The sequence below is a fragment of the Pinus tabuliformis genome, chromosome 3_2 (assembly GCF_031772625.1).
Source record: "Pinus tabuliformis cultivar Carrire ecotype Pingquan chromosome 3_2, CPIR1, whole genome shotgun sequence".
Classification (NCBI taxonomy): domain Eukaryota; kingdom Viridiplantae; phylum Streptophyta; class Pinopsida; order Pinales; family Pinaceae; genus Pinus; species Pinus tabuliformis.
In genome coordinates this window covers 1196664071-1196679850 of record NC_142302.1, presented here as the reverse complement: position 1 = coordinate 1196679850, position 15780 = coordinate 1196664071, and the positions used below count along the sequence as shown (strand labels likewise).

General features: G+C 38.0%; 1 protein-coding gene across 2 annotated transcripts in view; it reads right to left on the bottom strand.

The window, feature by feature from the left end:
* LOC149185025 (leucine-rich repeat receptor protein kinase HPCA1-like) overlaps positions 1–13312 on the bottom strand; it is a 164397-nt gene extending 151085 nt beyond the window's left edge. The window contains exons 1-16 of one of the 2 annotated variants that reach the window (XM_089419035.1): positions 13032–13310; positions 12820–12940; positions 12583–12654; positions 11684–11758; positions 11518–11589; positions 11124–11267; positions 10955–11029; positions 10787–10858; positions 10608–10679; positions 10225–10293; positions 9892–9966; positions 9689–9760; positions 9455–9589; positions 8209–8696; positions 7978–8124; positions 7735–7877 (exon numbers count right to left, since the gene is read on the bottom strand). In XM_089419035.1, the coding sequence (XP_089275161.1) occupies positions 7735–7877; positions 7978–8124; positions 8209–8696; positions 9455–9589; positions 9689–9760; positions 9892–9966; positions 10225–10293; positions 10608–10679; positions 10787–10858; positions 10955–11029; positions 11124–11267; positions 11518–11589; positions 11684–11758; positions 12583–12654; positions 12820–12940; positions 13032–13155 (1956 nt within the window). In that variant the 5' untranslated portion in view covers positions 13156–13310. Of the gene's footprint in view, positions 1–7734; positions 7878–7977; positions 8125–8208; positions 8697–9454; positions 9590–9688; positions 9761–9891; positions 9967–10224; positions 10294–10607; positions 10680–10786; positions 10859–10954; positions 11030–11123; positions 11268–11517; positions 11590–11683; positions 11759–12582; positions 12655–12819; positions 12941–13031 lie in introns of both variants that reach the window. The other variant, XM_089419036.1, reaches the window with a different exon arrangement.
* Positions 13313–15780: the final 2468 nt, after the last annotated feature.

Sequence of the window (15780 nt, the reverse complement as noted above, 5' to 3'; positions counted from 1 at the left end):
AGTTGAACAGGTTGTCCTCCAAAACAAGGAAGGTAAAGCTCCAGGACCTGATGGCTTCACTTCCAACTTCTTCCATCATTTCTGGGATTTGATCAAAGATGAGATCTGGCAGTTAGTGGAGGAGTCCAGATCCATGCATTGGCTTCTCCCATCTATTAATGCTACTTTCATAACCCTGATCCCCAAGGAGGACCAAGCAGCCACGCCTGACAAATTTCGCCCCATTTCCCTCTGCAATGTCATCTACAAGATCATCTCCAAAGTAATTGCCAACAGGTTAAAGTCGTTGCTTCCTTTGCTCATCTCTCCTAAGCAAACTGGTTATGTAGACGGGCGAAAAATCCTTGATGGCATCATTCTCACTCATGAGATTATTCATTCACTGAAGTAGAACAAAAGGCCAGGTATGCTCCTTAAGATTGATTTATCAAAAGCTTTTGACAAACTTAATTGGAATTTCATTCAAAAGATGTTAGCAACTTTTGGTTTTAGCCCTCCTTGGATAAGATGGGTCATGAGCCTGATCTCCTCTTCCTTTTTCTCCATCCTAGTCAATGGTATCCCTTCTCATCCCTTCCCCCTCTCATGGCATTCGCCAAGGCAATCCCCTATCCCCCTTTCTCTTTGTGCTCATGGCGGAGGGGCTAGGTTGTACCATCAATCATGCCCTTAATTCGTATCAGCTCTGTGGCATCTCCATTGATGAGACCCCAGCTGACACCCACTAGCAATTCGTGGATGACACTATGTTGTCTGGTCATCCTTCCGCCCAAGAAGCCTCTGCCTTCAAGAGCTTGCTTGATTTGTTTTCCGAAGCTTTAGGAATGACTGTCAATGCCTCCAAGTCGCAAATCTTCTTCTTTAACACTGCTCTTCTCATTCAACAATGCATTGCTAGAATCCTCGGATTCTCCATTGCCAAGTTACTTGCCAAGTACCTTGGAGCCCCCTTGATTGTCTCGGCTCTCAAGCACTCTTCTTGGAGAACTCTCTTGGATAAAATCGAAGCTAAAATATCCTCCTGGACTTTTCGCCCCCTCAACCTTCCTAGTAGACTTATTTTGGTCAAGTCTGTCCTTCAATCCATGCCCCTCTATCTCTTCTCGGTCCTTGCAACCCCGAAGTGGGTCCTCAAGCAGATCAGATCTCTTAAGCACAACTTCCTGTGGGGAGCATCCGGACAGAACAGAAAATGGGCCTTGGTCAAGTGGAATACGATCTGCAAGCCAAAGTTAGCGGGGGGTCTGGGCCTCCGCAACCCTCAGCACAGCAACGCTATCATGGGGGCTAAGATCTGGTGGCAATGGCTATCCTCCCCCTCCTCCCCATGGGTAAGACTCTGGAATGCCAAATATGCCAACCATAGACCCCATTCAGAGCTCATTCGACTGTCTATTGCGGAAGCAGGCTCACTGATCTGGAACGCTGCTAAACAACACCGTCTTCTTATTCAGGAACATAGTTTCTTGGAGGTCTACAATGGTTGCACAGCTTAGTTCTGGACAGACTTGTGGCAACAGCAACCCAAGCTCCTCTCAACCATCAAACGCCCCTCCAGCTTGATTTTATCACTCCTCTGGAAGCCACGGTTCACCAATTCTGGGAGGAAAACTATGCTCAGGGGTACAGGCGCTGGAAAATGGCTGCAAGATGTTTGAACAACCAGCAAGTTAAGGCTCATCCAGCGCTGGAAGCAGAACTAATCAGCAGGAAAATCAGATACACGGACAAGTAGGATGTCCTTCGCTGGGGACACTCTCCCAAAGGCAAGTTCACCACTCAGGAAGCCTATGCCCTGATGACCCAGACTCTCGACCCCCTTGACCCCATCTGGAAAGAGTTGTGGTCATCGCAGCTTTGGCCCAAGGTTTCCTCGTTCTTGTGGCTGCTCTGTCACAAGAAAATCCTCACATGGGACAATTTAAGGAAGAGAGGCTTCACGAGGCCTTCCAGATGCCCCAACTATAATAATCAAGAGGAGACCTTTCAACATCTTATGTTGACTTGCCCTCTAGCTGCCTTCTTTTGGGAAAGTGTCAGCTCTAAGTGCAGAAAGGATGGCTGACAGTATGAGGACTTAAATACTATCATTCGTAACTGGCCAACTGCACCCTACCGATGTAATCTGCTCAACTCTCTCTGGAGGCACACTCCAGGTCTCACCTTATGGCATATATGGAAGGAGAGGAATAGATGGATCTTCAAGAACCAGTCACTCCTCTGTAAATCCTCTGGTTCAATTACTCCAGTAATCTCCAGGAAACCTTAGCGCTACAAAAATGGCAACAGGAAGACTTCTCCACTCTGCCCCTAGAGCAACAAGTTTGGAACAATTGGCAGCTCAAGCTCAATCTGAGTCCTGAGTCGATTGGTCGATGAGTCCCGAAGGAAAATTCTAGTGATAAATGGGTCCCCCCCCCTCAGTTGGTGTCATAAAGCTTAACTTTGACAGAGCCTCCAAAGGCAATCCTGGGGAGGCGGGTTTTGGGGAATTTTTTGCAACCATAAAGGGGACCCTATGCTTGTTTACTATGGCTCTATGGGATGGGATACCAATAACTCTGCGGAACTTGAAGGTCTATGGCAAGGTATGCAGCTAGCCGAGCTCTATAATTTTTTCCCCATCGAGATTGAGGGCGACTCCCAAATCCTCATCAACATGATCAGTAAGATCCTCTTAGGCTCCCCTCCCTCTAGAGTAGCGAACAGTTGGAGACTCATAGCAAGATTGGAACTCATAGCTGACTGGTTGCAAGAGCATAGAGTTATCTACCTCAAGCACACTAGAAGGTCTGGCAACAAAGTGGCAGATCTACTGGCTAACAAAGGGGTAACAAACGCCCAGACCCTCTCTGTAGGGCCCCTCTCCAGTCTCAATGATAGCTAACGCCTTCAGGAATGAACTCAGCTGGTGTATCAGGACAACTTCACCCCAGATGCGGGTGGTCAATGACGTTATGAGGGTTATGATCTAGCAGGCGGGCGCGTGGCAAGCCCACTGGTTTGCCTGCGGAAGGAATTTACTCACATCCGGAACAATAAATTTGATGGGTCGTCACCCTACACGGCATTTATGCCGGTGGGGAGGCCGAGACACCAAGAGCTTCAATACGAAGCCTCTGACCCCTTCGTCCCCGTCCTCAGTTGAGAATTCAGATGCTTTGATTTGGAATTGTGGTAATCTGCCAGTCTCCATGTCGAGGCAGCTCTTGCCTGTAGGTTCTTTCTATTGACCGGAAGCTGAAGTGCACAGCCTTCGCACCATTTTTGGAAGGCGCTGCCCACTGGCCTCCTGCATTAGTTTTATCCCTGGTTACCATTACTCGCACAGCCCGTTCTGTGCTCGGCACCTCCATACTTTGTTTGGATTTTGCCCCCACCTTCCTCCACTGGGACCCTTTGTCAATTATGCCTTCTCTCTCGATTTATGTGTTGCAATGCCAAGGTTGAGGCATCGTCTGAGATGCCGTAGGGGAGGCTCCAGGAATTGTCGCTCCCCTTCCCCTTCCTCTCACTCATCCTCCTCTCGCAATCCAAGTGAAAATTCTCCCCGTCGTCTTCGTGGCAGTGGTCAAGCTCGTCGCCTTCCTCCCTCCTCGCGGAATGATACCTTCGCCTCTCACCATGCCTTTGAACCTCGGCCTGCTTTCGTCGCCTCTATTCGGAATCCTTCCACCGTTGTCTTCCATTACCATTGCAACTCCTCCCGCCCCTTGGTCATTGCGACGGTTACTGTTTCTTTCAAAGAGATACCCGAGGTGATTCCTGCTCCCCCGTCTTCTGCGCCCCCTATTAGCTTGCAGGCCTCTCCTTCTGTACCACCTGTTTCTCTGCCCGTAGACAAAGGTCCCTCTCGCTTGGCAGGTGAAAGTAGCTCTGGCCCAATCCAGGCCACCAGGACACCTGCAGGCGAGCATGAAGCGGTGGATGCCGCTCCTCAAAGGGTTCTAGATCCAGCTCCTGATGACAAGGAAGGATGGTGGTGCAGAATTGAAGAGGAATCACCCTCGGGTGACTATGGACTCTAACACTACTGCTTTTTTTCTCGCCATCATGTCTAGTCTTTTGAGCATTTTACTGGTTTAGTCTCCTATGTATCTTAGCTTGTCTAAACTTATCTTTGCAGTTAAATTCATCCTAAATCTGTGTACGAGTTAGTTTCCCCTAGTGGGCGGCTCAGATTTTTGGCTCACTGTTGTTAAGTCAAGGCTGGTTTCCTCTTGCGAGACAGCTCTCAAATGCTTCCCGGGCCTGTTTCCCCTTGTGGGTGGCTCAATTTTTGATATCTTGTTGACTGTATGGTGGCACTCTGATGCCTAGAACTCTTTGTACCATATGTTACATTAATAGATTTAAGCTTACTTAGAAAAAAAATATTGATCTTAGAGTTTATATACCTTGGGTTTATAATAATAATCCCCTAGCTTTAATATTATTCCCTTGTGTTTATAATACCTTGGGGTTTTATAATTAATCCCTTGGGTTTATACTATCAATCCCTTGGGTTTATCAATCGAAGTGTTCATATCCCTTAGGCTTATCAATCACTTGGTCCAATGTCATATTGTGACAACCATGGTCCAGCGTCGCATTGTGAAAAAGATTGTCTCAATATGAAAAACAACAATGGTCAACCATGTTTATTATAGGGTTTATGGTCGCATTGTGACAAATATTGTCTCAATATGAAAATCAATCATGGTTAACCATGGCTAACCATTTTCCAATGTCGCATTGTGACAAATATTGTGTCATATGAAAATCATCTGTGGTCAACCATGGTTAACTATGTTTATTTTAGGGTTTATAATATTTATCTTATGGTTTATATATCTTGGGTTTATAATAAGTTTTTCTAATTATGAAAATCAATCCTGGTTAACCATGGCCCAATGTTGCAATGTGACAAAGATTGTCTCAATATGAAAATCAACCATGATCAACTAAGGTCCACCATCGCATTGCAACAAATATTGTCTCAACATTACAATCAATCATGGTCAACCATGGTCACATTGTGACGAAGATTGTCTCTTGGTCCAACGTCACATTATGACAACCATGGTCATCCATGGTCCAACGTCGCATTGTAACAAACATTGTGCCAATATGAAAATCAACCATGTTAAATCATGGTCAACCATTGTCCAACGTCACATTGTGACAAATATTGTGTAAATATGAAAGTCATTTTTGGTTAACCATGTTTATTTGAGGGTTTACAATATTTATCTTAGGTTTTATATACCTCGGGTTTATAATATTTATCCCTCGGGTTTATAATATTTATCACTTGGGTTTAATATTTATCCCTTGGGTTTTTAATATTAATCTTTTGGGTTTATAACATTTATCTTAGGGTTTATATAACTTGGGTTTATAATATTAATCCATTGGGTTTAATATTATTCCCTTGGGTTTATAATACCTTGGGGTTTTAGAATTAATCCCTTGGATTTATGCTATCAATCCCTTGGTCCAATGTCCAACATCGCATTGTGAGAAAGATTGTCTCAATATGATGAATAAACTATGCTCAACCATGTTTAATATAGGGTTTATAGTCACACTATGACAAATATTGTCTTAATATGAAAATCAACCATGGCCAACCATTTTCCAATGTCACACTATGCCAAAGGTTGTCTCAATATGAAAATAAATCATGGTCAACCATAGTCCAACGTTGGATTGTGACAAGGATTATGTCAATATGAAAATCATTTGTGGTCAACCGTGGTCAACCATGTTTATTTTAGGGTTTATAATATTTATCTTAGGGTTTATATACCCTGGTTTTATTATAGGTTTTTCTCAATATGAAAATCAATCATGGTCAACCATGGTCCAATGTCGCATTGTGAAAAAGATTGTGTCAATATGAAATTCATTCGTGGTCAACCCTGTTTATTTTAGATTTTACAATATTTATCTTAGGGTTTAAACTTTATATACCTTGGGTTTATAATATTTATCCCTTCGGTTTAATATTATTCCCTTAGGTTTATAACCCTTACGTTTTTAATATTAATCCCTTGGGTTTATAATATTTACCTTAGGGTTTATATACTATGAGTTTATAATAATAATCTCTTAGGTTTGTAATACCTTGGGGTTTTAGAATTGATCCCTTGGGTTTATCAATCCCTTGGTCCAACATCACATTGTGAGAATGATTGTCTCAATATGAAAATCAACCACGGTCAACCATGTTTATTATAGGGTTTATAATATTCATTCTTTATTATTAATAATTTTAGTTGTTAGTATTATTATTTAATTAAATTATTAATATTTATGAATAATAGATGAGGATTGTGAAGACACTCTTTAATGTGAAGTCATCGATTCAGGTGATATATTGGACATAATGAAGATGTAGTCCTGCCTATCTTAAAATAATAATAATAATGAATTAATATTAAGTAATTATTATCAACAAGATTTTTTTTTTTTTTTTTTTAGAAGAGTTTTCAACAAAAATCACATCATAATTCAAGTGTGGTTCTTCGTCAGGACAAGTTGAAGAACCAGATCATAGCTGCAAGATAAATAAAGAAAACAGATCAATAGTTCTATCAGCGTGAGGCATTCTTCTTCTAAGGATGATCTTGTTTTGTTTTCTTAGTACATGCCCTTTTGGTTAAGTCTTGCTAACTACTTCATGCAGATTTCTGACTTTAGTGCAAGGAGTCATTTTGTTTTGTTTTGGATAAGATTTTACTCTTTGTTGGATTCAAATTGATCTAGTTCATGCTACTCTAGAGGACTCATGAGGCTTTGACCCTTTTGACTGGTTATTTTGTTATTCTGAAAATCATGGAAATTCCAGTGATATTTTGATAAAATATGGCAGGAATTTTTCAAAATCTTAGTTATAGCTGTTAATCTTCAATATTTTGGGTGCTCTAGAGGTTTTTGATGGTGCTGAATCCTTTTCCATCATCAAAAACATGATTCAAAAACTGTTACTGCATGATTTTTTGAAAAAAAATTTCCCAAATTCCAGCGACTTTTGACCGTCAGAGCAATTCCTCCACCTCCACCTCCACTGCCGTAGACGACTCTTTTTTCAAAAAGCTGCTCCCTTTGCGCTATCTATGACTCGGTCTCTTTTACAGTTTTTTTTTTTTTTTTAAGGACAATTGAGGTTAAGAGATGTCTACATAAACTAACAAATGTAACCATGTTTCGTTTGAATCAAAGGAAAAGTTTTTTCTCTTTATCTTTCGTTTTAATCAAGGAAAGAAATTGTTTTTTTCTTTTGAAAACACTCCTAAATTCGTCTTGTACTCAAATCCTAGGAGCCACAATCCCCTGTTTCCCATAGCGGTGGATTTATGCAAGTCGGGAGGTTTAAATATCTGAGATTAAGATCAGATATCGTGCTATACAGTACACGTTGAGCTGTGCTTTGTAAGGGCGTGATTCAAGGGCAAATAAAATCGCCGCCACTTGGTCAGAATCCGGTTATTCATAAAATCGCAGATACTAAAATATACACTGTTCGAATTGTCATTTAAACAGATTAAAATAAGTTAAAACACCTGCTGTGCAGTTATCAATTGCGGAAATTTGAAAAATTGCTTGATATAATCGTGGATTCGAATTTTAAGCAAATTGGATAACTGAATATTCATTGACAATTCTGAAAAAACCGCCGGAAAATGGGGCGTTTTAGCTAAGTTTGACATACACCGTTTGAGGGTAAATAAACGACTAGAACTTCCGTACCTTGCCGTAGCCTCCTGAACCAATCTCGTTATCATTGGAGAAATTATTGGTAGCCATTTTCAGTTCTTGAAACGAAAAAAATCGAGCGCCTTTCAGTTTGGGAGCATTTCCACTGTCTCTTCGGCTTCCTTTCCCCCAAGAAGCTGATGAAAACCCAACATAAATCAGTTTCCTTTTCTAACACGAAATTCATATGGCAAAGCTAAAAGCAGATACTTTAAAGAAGAGGATCTCATATCATACCGAATGGGTTCGATAATTCAACCGCCTTCGCTGCTTTCTTTCTTTGCAATAACGCATAAACCCCAACAGCAATAATGACAAAGATTGACAGCGTTGCACCAATTGCTATTCCAATTATTGCCCCTTGACTGAAATTCTTCGATCCCTCTGCAATAAAGCAACCAGGGAATCTTATAAAGAATAGCAGGATGAGTCGGAAACCAGGAATCAGAGTAAAGTTCAGTTTCTCACCCTCCAAAAAATTGTAAAGCTCTATTGATATGAAATAGTAAGGTCCAAATCCCATTGGAGGTACGTAGTCATGATTGCTCAAAGCGTACAGAATCTTTACGAGCTGTAATCGCTCAAAATACTTCCTCCCAGGCGATGGGAAAAGCCGGACTTGTATATTCAGGTACCCGTTGGAATCAAACAACTCGTAGCGGCTGTATACCGATCCCTTTGTCAAGTTTAAGTTGGTGCAAAGAGAATTCTCCAGTTCAGGGAATTTGCTTGTATTCGTCGAAACTGAAAAACTTGGAGCTTTGAACACCATGACACCCACATAGGCCGCTGCACATTCACAACTCCGAGGATCGACTTTCAGGAAATCTTGAGGGCATGTGACATGGTTTCCACACTGTTTCATATCAGTTTCGTAGGGGGTCTGTTCAGCTGCTTCAGGTTGGCATAGCTTACCATCGAATGTTGGAAAATTACAAACTGGGTTGCCTTTAAGTCTGCATCGCAAAAAAACCAACCTTGTGGTTAGATTGATAGACGGACAGAGAAGAAAACCACAGAATAAGACACTCAAATATGAATTGTTCGATTCAATTGCTCAAAGCTTACATGATTATAAAGACTCAAAACCCCTAAGAACTCTGTCAATTGCTTAACTCAATTAACCACAAAATAACAAAACCCCCAAGGACTCTAAATTGCTTAATTCAATTAACCACAAAATAAAACAATCAAATATGAATGGCCGGTTGATGAATTACTTAATTCAACATCATTATAAAGACAAAACCCTTAAGAACTCAGTGAATTGTTTGATTCAATAAACCACAAAATAGCTACTGCTCCATGAATGGATTATGAATGGATTGTACATGATTATAAAGACTGAAAACCCCTCAGAATTGGGTGACTGGCTTGATTCAGTTGCTTGAAGTAAACCCTTGAGAATAGCCATGCTGATCTTAGGTCACAGATACATGACTAATACTTATTCGATTTAACTTTTTAAAAATAATTCTGAGTAATAGTAACACCTAAAGAAGTTATTTTCCCCTGCACTAAATTCCAAGAAAGTTTAAAGTTTAATTCAAATATGTAAGTTTTTCTTCCCCAAGGAACATACAGCATCTACTTTGAATGTTCAAAAATTTTCAATTTAAATTTTAGTAACAAAAGGAAAATTGCTAGCCACCCCATAGTACAGTACAAGACGACTAAATGAATCAGTTTACATGTTTATCAAGAAAATCCTTACAACAAAGTATTGCTATAGCTTGATCCCGACAGAAAGCCTGTGATGTTATTGTACTGAAAGTCCATCAATTTCATCTGCTGGCTGGAAGTGTCGTCGATTTTCAGAGACCCGTCTATAGAATTATGGGAGAGTATCCTATGTCATTAAAAAAAATAGGATTACTAACAGTTCAAGTCTGAGATTTCGACATTGTAATGTGGACGACAAAGTAGAGAAAGTACTGAATACACTCACACTGTCTCAAGTTGAGGCAAGCTAAAAACCCCTGAAGGAAGCTGTCCATTTAAGGAACTGTTCTCCATCATACTATGGAACAAGGCAAAGGGTATAGAAAAACCAATTAATATGAAAGAAAACAAAACATGACCATCATGGTCATATTTTTATAATTCGAAGTTTTAAAATCACACATCAAACATCAGATCACTTGAACTTACACAGTGTTCAATGATTCTAATTCAGATAACCAGGTAGGAACAACGGATAGCTCGAATGGATTGTGACTTAGGTCACTGGAAACAAGTGCCAAGGACCCAAAATATTATTAGAATTTAATTACCTTACAAGTCGTCAAGTGATATTCATCATCAAAGTTGAAATAAAATTTTAAAAAATCTAAAAATAAAATAACTATAATATTTAAAAAATTTACAAATAAAAAAAATTAGATCCCTCTGAATTCAAGTTAGATATATATTTAAAATGGATCTATGTTGATGGACAAAAAATTAGTAACTGGTCTAAACCTTAATCTGAAACTTTCTACTTACAGAAATTGAAGCTTGCTCATCCCCGATAGGTCAGGTATGGAACCTATGAGTTGATTATTTGATAAGTTCCTGACAAAATACACAAAATCAGTGCAAAGTTTTCTTTTACTGCGATATAACATTCCTGAAAAAATATATTTTTGATATTTTATAATGATTTATAATCTCTTGGCTATAGCAGACTTAATAACTTATAAAACTAGGCTGAGAATAAAATCCTAGATATGTCTTAAACCTTAACTGAATCTTAAAACTTAACTAAATCCATCTTAAATATTAAATAAATCTTAAAACTTAACTAAATCCTATCCAATAGAACAGAATCCAAGCTGTAAAAAAGAATAGCGATGAATAAAATTTTTGTAATGCAGCATTGATCTTACAATGAATAAAGTTGTCTCAATTGTCGGATGCTGACTGGTGTTTGACCTTCAAAAGAGTTTCGATCAAGCCTCCTGTCGACCATTGAAATTTTTTGGATGGTCACATAAAGAATCTTGGAGACTTCCGATAGATAATTTAGAAGTTAATGAACTACGGGGAGATCATATCAGAGACTCACACAATCTCCAACTTTGAGACGTTTCCAAGAGTAGAGGGGATCTCTCCGGTAAATAAATTGTCATCGAACAACCTGCACATGGTAATAGGGTCGCCATACTGATCAACTGCGCCTAATTTGATGGAAACAATTTCTGCGAATTGAATTTAATCAATCATGGATACTTACACATGCACAAGCTTCATATTTTCGTGGAAAATCTCTGGTGGAATCGATCCCTTCAATTGGTTTTTATTAAAGTGGCTTCAACAACCAACGACATAACCAGGTAAGTTTCTAGACGCATCAAAGCTACAAAATGCATATTCCTGCACAAAAAAGATATAATAATCCTTACAAGTGACCGCAATTAACAAGCCCCTTCAGCTCGACCGGAAGTTCTCCGCCAATGGAATTATTGCCAAAGTCGAACCAGTAGAGTTTCGTAAGATTTCCCAAAGAAGGAGGAATACTTCCCGACAAACCATTCGAATTAACGTCCCTACAAAATCAATGACGATTCAGAATGTCATAGGAAGTTGTTGTTGTTGTGTTTTTTTTTTTTTAAGAAATTTAATGGAATTACAGATTCAACTGGTAAATTCTCTATATTTTCATGTCCAAAAAATTTTAAAATACTGAAACTATATATACAATCGATAACTCATTTTAAATAACAAAAATCAAAATTTAACATTTTTCTCCCAAACGTTTAAATGAAGCCTAACATAAACAATGGTTTATTTTCTTACAGAGTAAGGAGATTTTGCAGTTTGCCCAGCTCGGTTGGAATGCGCCCATTAAAACTACAGCCTGTCAAAATCCTAAGACAAACTAGAAATTAACCTGTTGTCAACAATATATGAAGAAATACCAATGTTTTAATCACGCGCTAATCACAAGGTTCAAAATGCTTACAACGTGTTAAGCTGTTGTAAATTTCCCAAACTACTCGGAAGCGGTCCTGTCAAGCCTGGATTGTAGGACAAATCCCTGCAATAAAGGTTTTTCTTGTCAATTCAACAGTAATTCGCTATTATTATTATAAATGGCAAGAGGATCATAGCTAGTAATTTTTAGTTGGACTATAGAAGCTAGCCCCTGAGTAATGTAAGGAGGTGATATTTCTTTGGGAAATAATGAAGATTTTGGTATTATTTTGATCAATTTTGACTGATTTTTGTGTAAATTTTGGTTACATTGATGAAGTTTCAGTATTTTTGATGCTTTAGATTTTTGATGGTGCTAAATCTATTTCCACATTAAAAAAACATTCAAACATTTCTATTTTAAGATGTTTCTAAAAAAAACTTAGATTATGGAGAGAAATAGCAGTCCGGGCAAAATTGTCAGACAAAGCCACCAAGTAAATCCAGGTACTGTACAAAAGGGCAAGTGGTGGAGGATCAATCAATGAAGTAGTTGGAAGAATTGCCCTGAGGGCCAAAAGTGGCCGGAATCAGGGCAAAAAAAAAAATCAAGAAATCTTACAGTAGCAGTGTTTGAATCATGTTTTTGATGGTGGAAATGGATTCTGCACCATCAAAAAGCTCTGGAGCACCCAAAATATTGAAGTTTGATAACTGTAACCTGGATTTACAAAAATCCCTACCTGATTTTATCAAAATATTGCCAATGATTTTGAAGGCAAAAAATAGTATGTTTAGACTATTGCTCAATAAATATCTAAAATCTGATTAAACCTAGACCTAGGTAAGATATGATATGTGTCTGCAAAATTCAGATAAATGGCTCTCTATGGCCTCCTCTACTTTGCAAACATCAAGATGCATATTAGATGGCTTTAGTTGACTTACAGAATTTGCAGGGCTGAAAGGAGCCCAATTTCATAGGGCAACTGTCCTGTCACATTTGTTGAAGACAAAAGCCTGTAAAATTTTCACCATGGAAAGATTCAATCACATAGAAGTTTCAAAATTTTCTATAAAACTGGCATTTCGTTTAGAAGATGAGATGATATTAAGCTAGGTTGGTTTTTCAATTGGAAGATGAGTTGTTCTTATATTATTAAAGCAGGGTGCAAAAAGACTTGCAATGAAGTTATTCTGGAGCCAAAGCAAGAAACGCCAACCCATTCTGAACCACAAGGATCTCCCCTTTTCCATGTCGACGGGGTATTTTGCAATTGCCTTTGTATCAACAGTATCATGTTCGCTGAACACATGAAAAGGAATCGTTATTTATTTAATAAGCATGCACATGACTTGCCTAATGTAACAGAAATAAATATAAGTGTTAGGCTTACCATCCCCGGAGTCTGTGACTCCTGCAATCATTTCAAAAGGCCAAAGCGAAACCATGATGACGATGAGTAAAACAGAAGCAGAGAAGCGAGACATGGCGGACGCTTGACAAAACATGAAAGACATCTTGGGTATCCTCAGACATAGCTTGTGCCTATGTTTTTAATTTCTGTAACATTTCCAGATATTTTACTTGAATTCATGTTGCCTGTCCGTCAACCCCTACATAATTCAGATCAAACAGGGACATAATCATTTAATAATGAATTAAAATAACAATATTAAGGGCTGCAAAAATTCATCCACCACATTCAAATATAGTTAATATCGGTTTAACTATGTTGTTTTCTCTTCATTCCTTCTTTCCTCTTCTTTTAATTAAATTATTTAATAATAAAATAAAATTTGTGTATCAAATTTAAAGATAGTGATTTAAACATGTTAGGATTTGTTTTTTGTTTGAATAATTCTCGTCCATAATTTTTTTTTAAATATTAAAATTATGAATATAAATTATTAAAATTATATAATTGAGAGAGCACTCTTTTGTATGCTAAAAAAATTATTAATTCAAAAATAAAAAGCTGTAATTATAAATCTATGAATTACAATGCCTATTCAATCATTTTTAAAACTCTTTAACCATATATTAAATACGTTTCTTGATATTGCTAAATAAGTTTCTTTCCATAATTATTAAGTGAATGATCCTTAAATCAAGGATTTATAGCTTGCATATATACATTATAATTTTCCATTTTTATCTGTAATATTGATATATTTTTTGAGAGAACTATTTTGTATGCTAAAAAAATATTAATTCAAAATTAAAAAATTGCAATTATAAATCTATGAATTGCAATGGTCATTCAATAATTTTTAAAATTCTTTAACCATATATTAAATACGTATCTTGATATTGTTAAATAAGTTTCTTTCAATAATTATTAAGTGAATGATCCTTAAATGAAACATTTATAGCTTGCATATATACATTATAATTTTCCTTTTTCTAGTAATATTGATATATTTTTTTCTTTAAATAAAAGCAATGCTTATGTTTTTTTAGTGTAATGTATGTTTTGTACAATGAATTCTATTATTCTAATGGTTATAAGATTGGTAATATGCTTACCGAAGGTTTATTGTTATCTATGGTAACATATGCACAACTACTAACTACAAAGCTCCATTAAAAATTCAATACAAGTTCTCACATATATTATGGGATATGAATATGCAATTGCTTATTTAGTTTCTAATAGCTTAGGCTTTATATACCATTACACCATTAGTATAGTTCTCATAGTATTGAAGGTTCTTATCACCTAAAAATAACTTGTTTGTATTTCACTTGCCTATTCTTTACATGAACCTTGTTTCCATACATAATGATAGGAATGCTTTCACATGTCCTATAAAGATTATAGTGTTGGTGACATTATCTTAACAATTCAACAAATTGGATTACCTCATTCTTACATTGAGTAATTTTATTTGTAACACCCTCCTCCCACATCTACCCAAGTAACCGACCAACCGAGGTAAACATGTGATGAGAGACTATTATGATCCGATTCAACCTCCCAATTGACCTTAAGGAAGTGGAACCAACAAAACGCAACCAAACTGACCATTCACACATCCTACAGAACCTCCAAGAGCTACCCCACCTTTCCATGTGACCAACCCCTCAGGAAACTCAGCAGTTCAAGGACCTAGAGCCTCGGTCACTCCCTTGCCAAGCCCTCCAAGAGATTGAGGGTCCTAGTCAGTCCCATGAACCTGCCTGAGTGTGACTGTAGCCTTTTTATGCTAGTGTTATGCGAACGACTGTTATATTTAAGGCTAAATTCTAAGGCTAGGACCCAGTCACTGCCCAGAACTTCATGGAATTTACATAAATGAAAAGAAACATAGAGACAATGATGCTAATACAAATTCTTGAACAAAGACTTGAACAATAGATCTGAGCATAAGGGTCTTATACTTATCTGAGAAACACTAAGAAGAATTGATGCCTTATCACATTAGTTGCATTATCATCTATTAGGTCATAGATCCATTGCTCAATCATTTACAAATCAAAACATGATGAGAAACATACATTTTCACTGTCATGAAACATATTCATAACTAACATATAAACAACAGAAATAATGAGGATACAACAACCATAAGTGCCACATATGAACCAGTACATTTTCTCATAAAATACCAAGGAAAGGAACTCTTATTAATGAATGCAAAAGCCAACCCAGTATGGGACTACCACATTCCACCCAACAGTAGATTGGCTTAGCCAAGTCTCGCTTCAACCAATCACCCCTGTGTCATATTCCAGGCATGAATGTGGGACCCAAACCAAAAGAACCAACCAGGGCTTCCCGAGGTTAAACCACCTCGCCCTCATTAATAGAATCAGGCTTTACTGCAACCCTAACCAAATCACTAGGCCATAAACAACATGGATGCCACCAGATTTCTCCACCTACATCAAGAGGAATTTGCCTATCTCCTGGTCTCTAGGCTTTATCACAGTCTAGAGTCTAATCCAGGGATCACTAGGCCATAATTGGGACGCCACCCTCCAAGATTTACCGTATATCCCGCCATTCACTAGTAAGGATTCCTAGGCCTGATCAAGGGAAACCACCTCTAGGATTTACCGTATATCCCTCCATTCACTGATCGAGGATTCCTAGGCCCAATGAGGAACACAATACCTAGATTTACCGCAACCCATAGTTT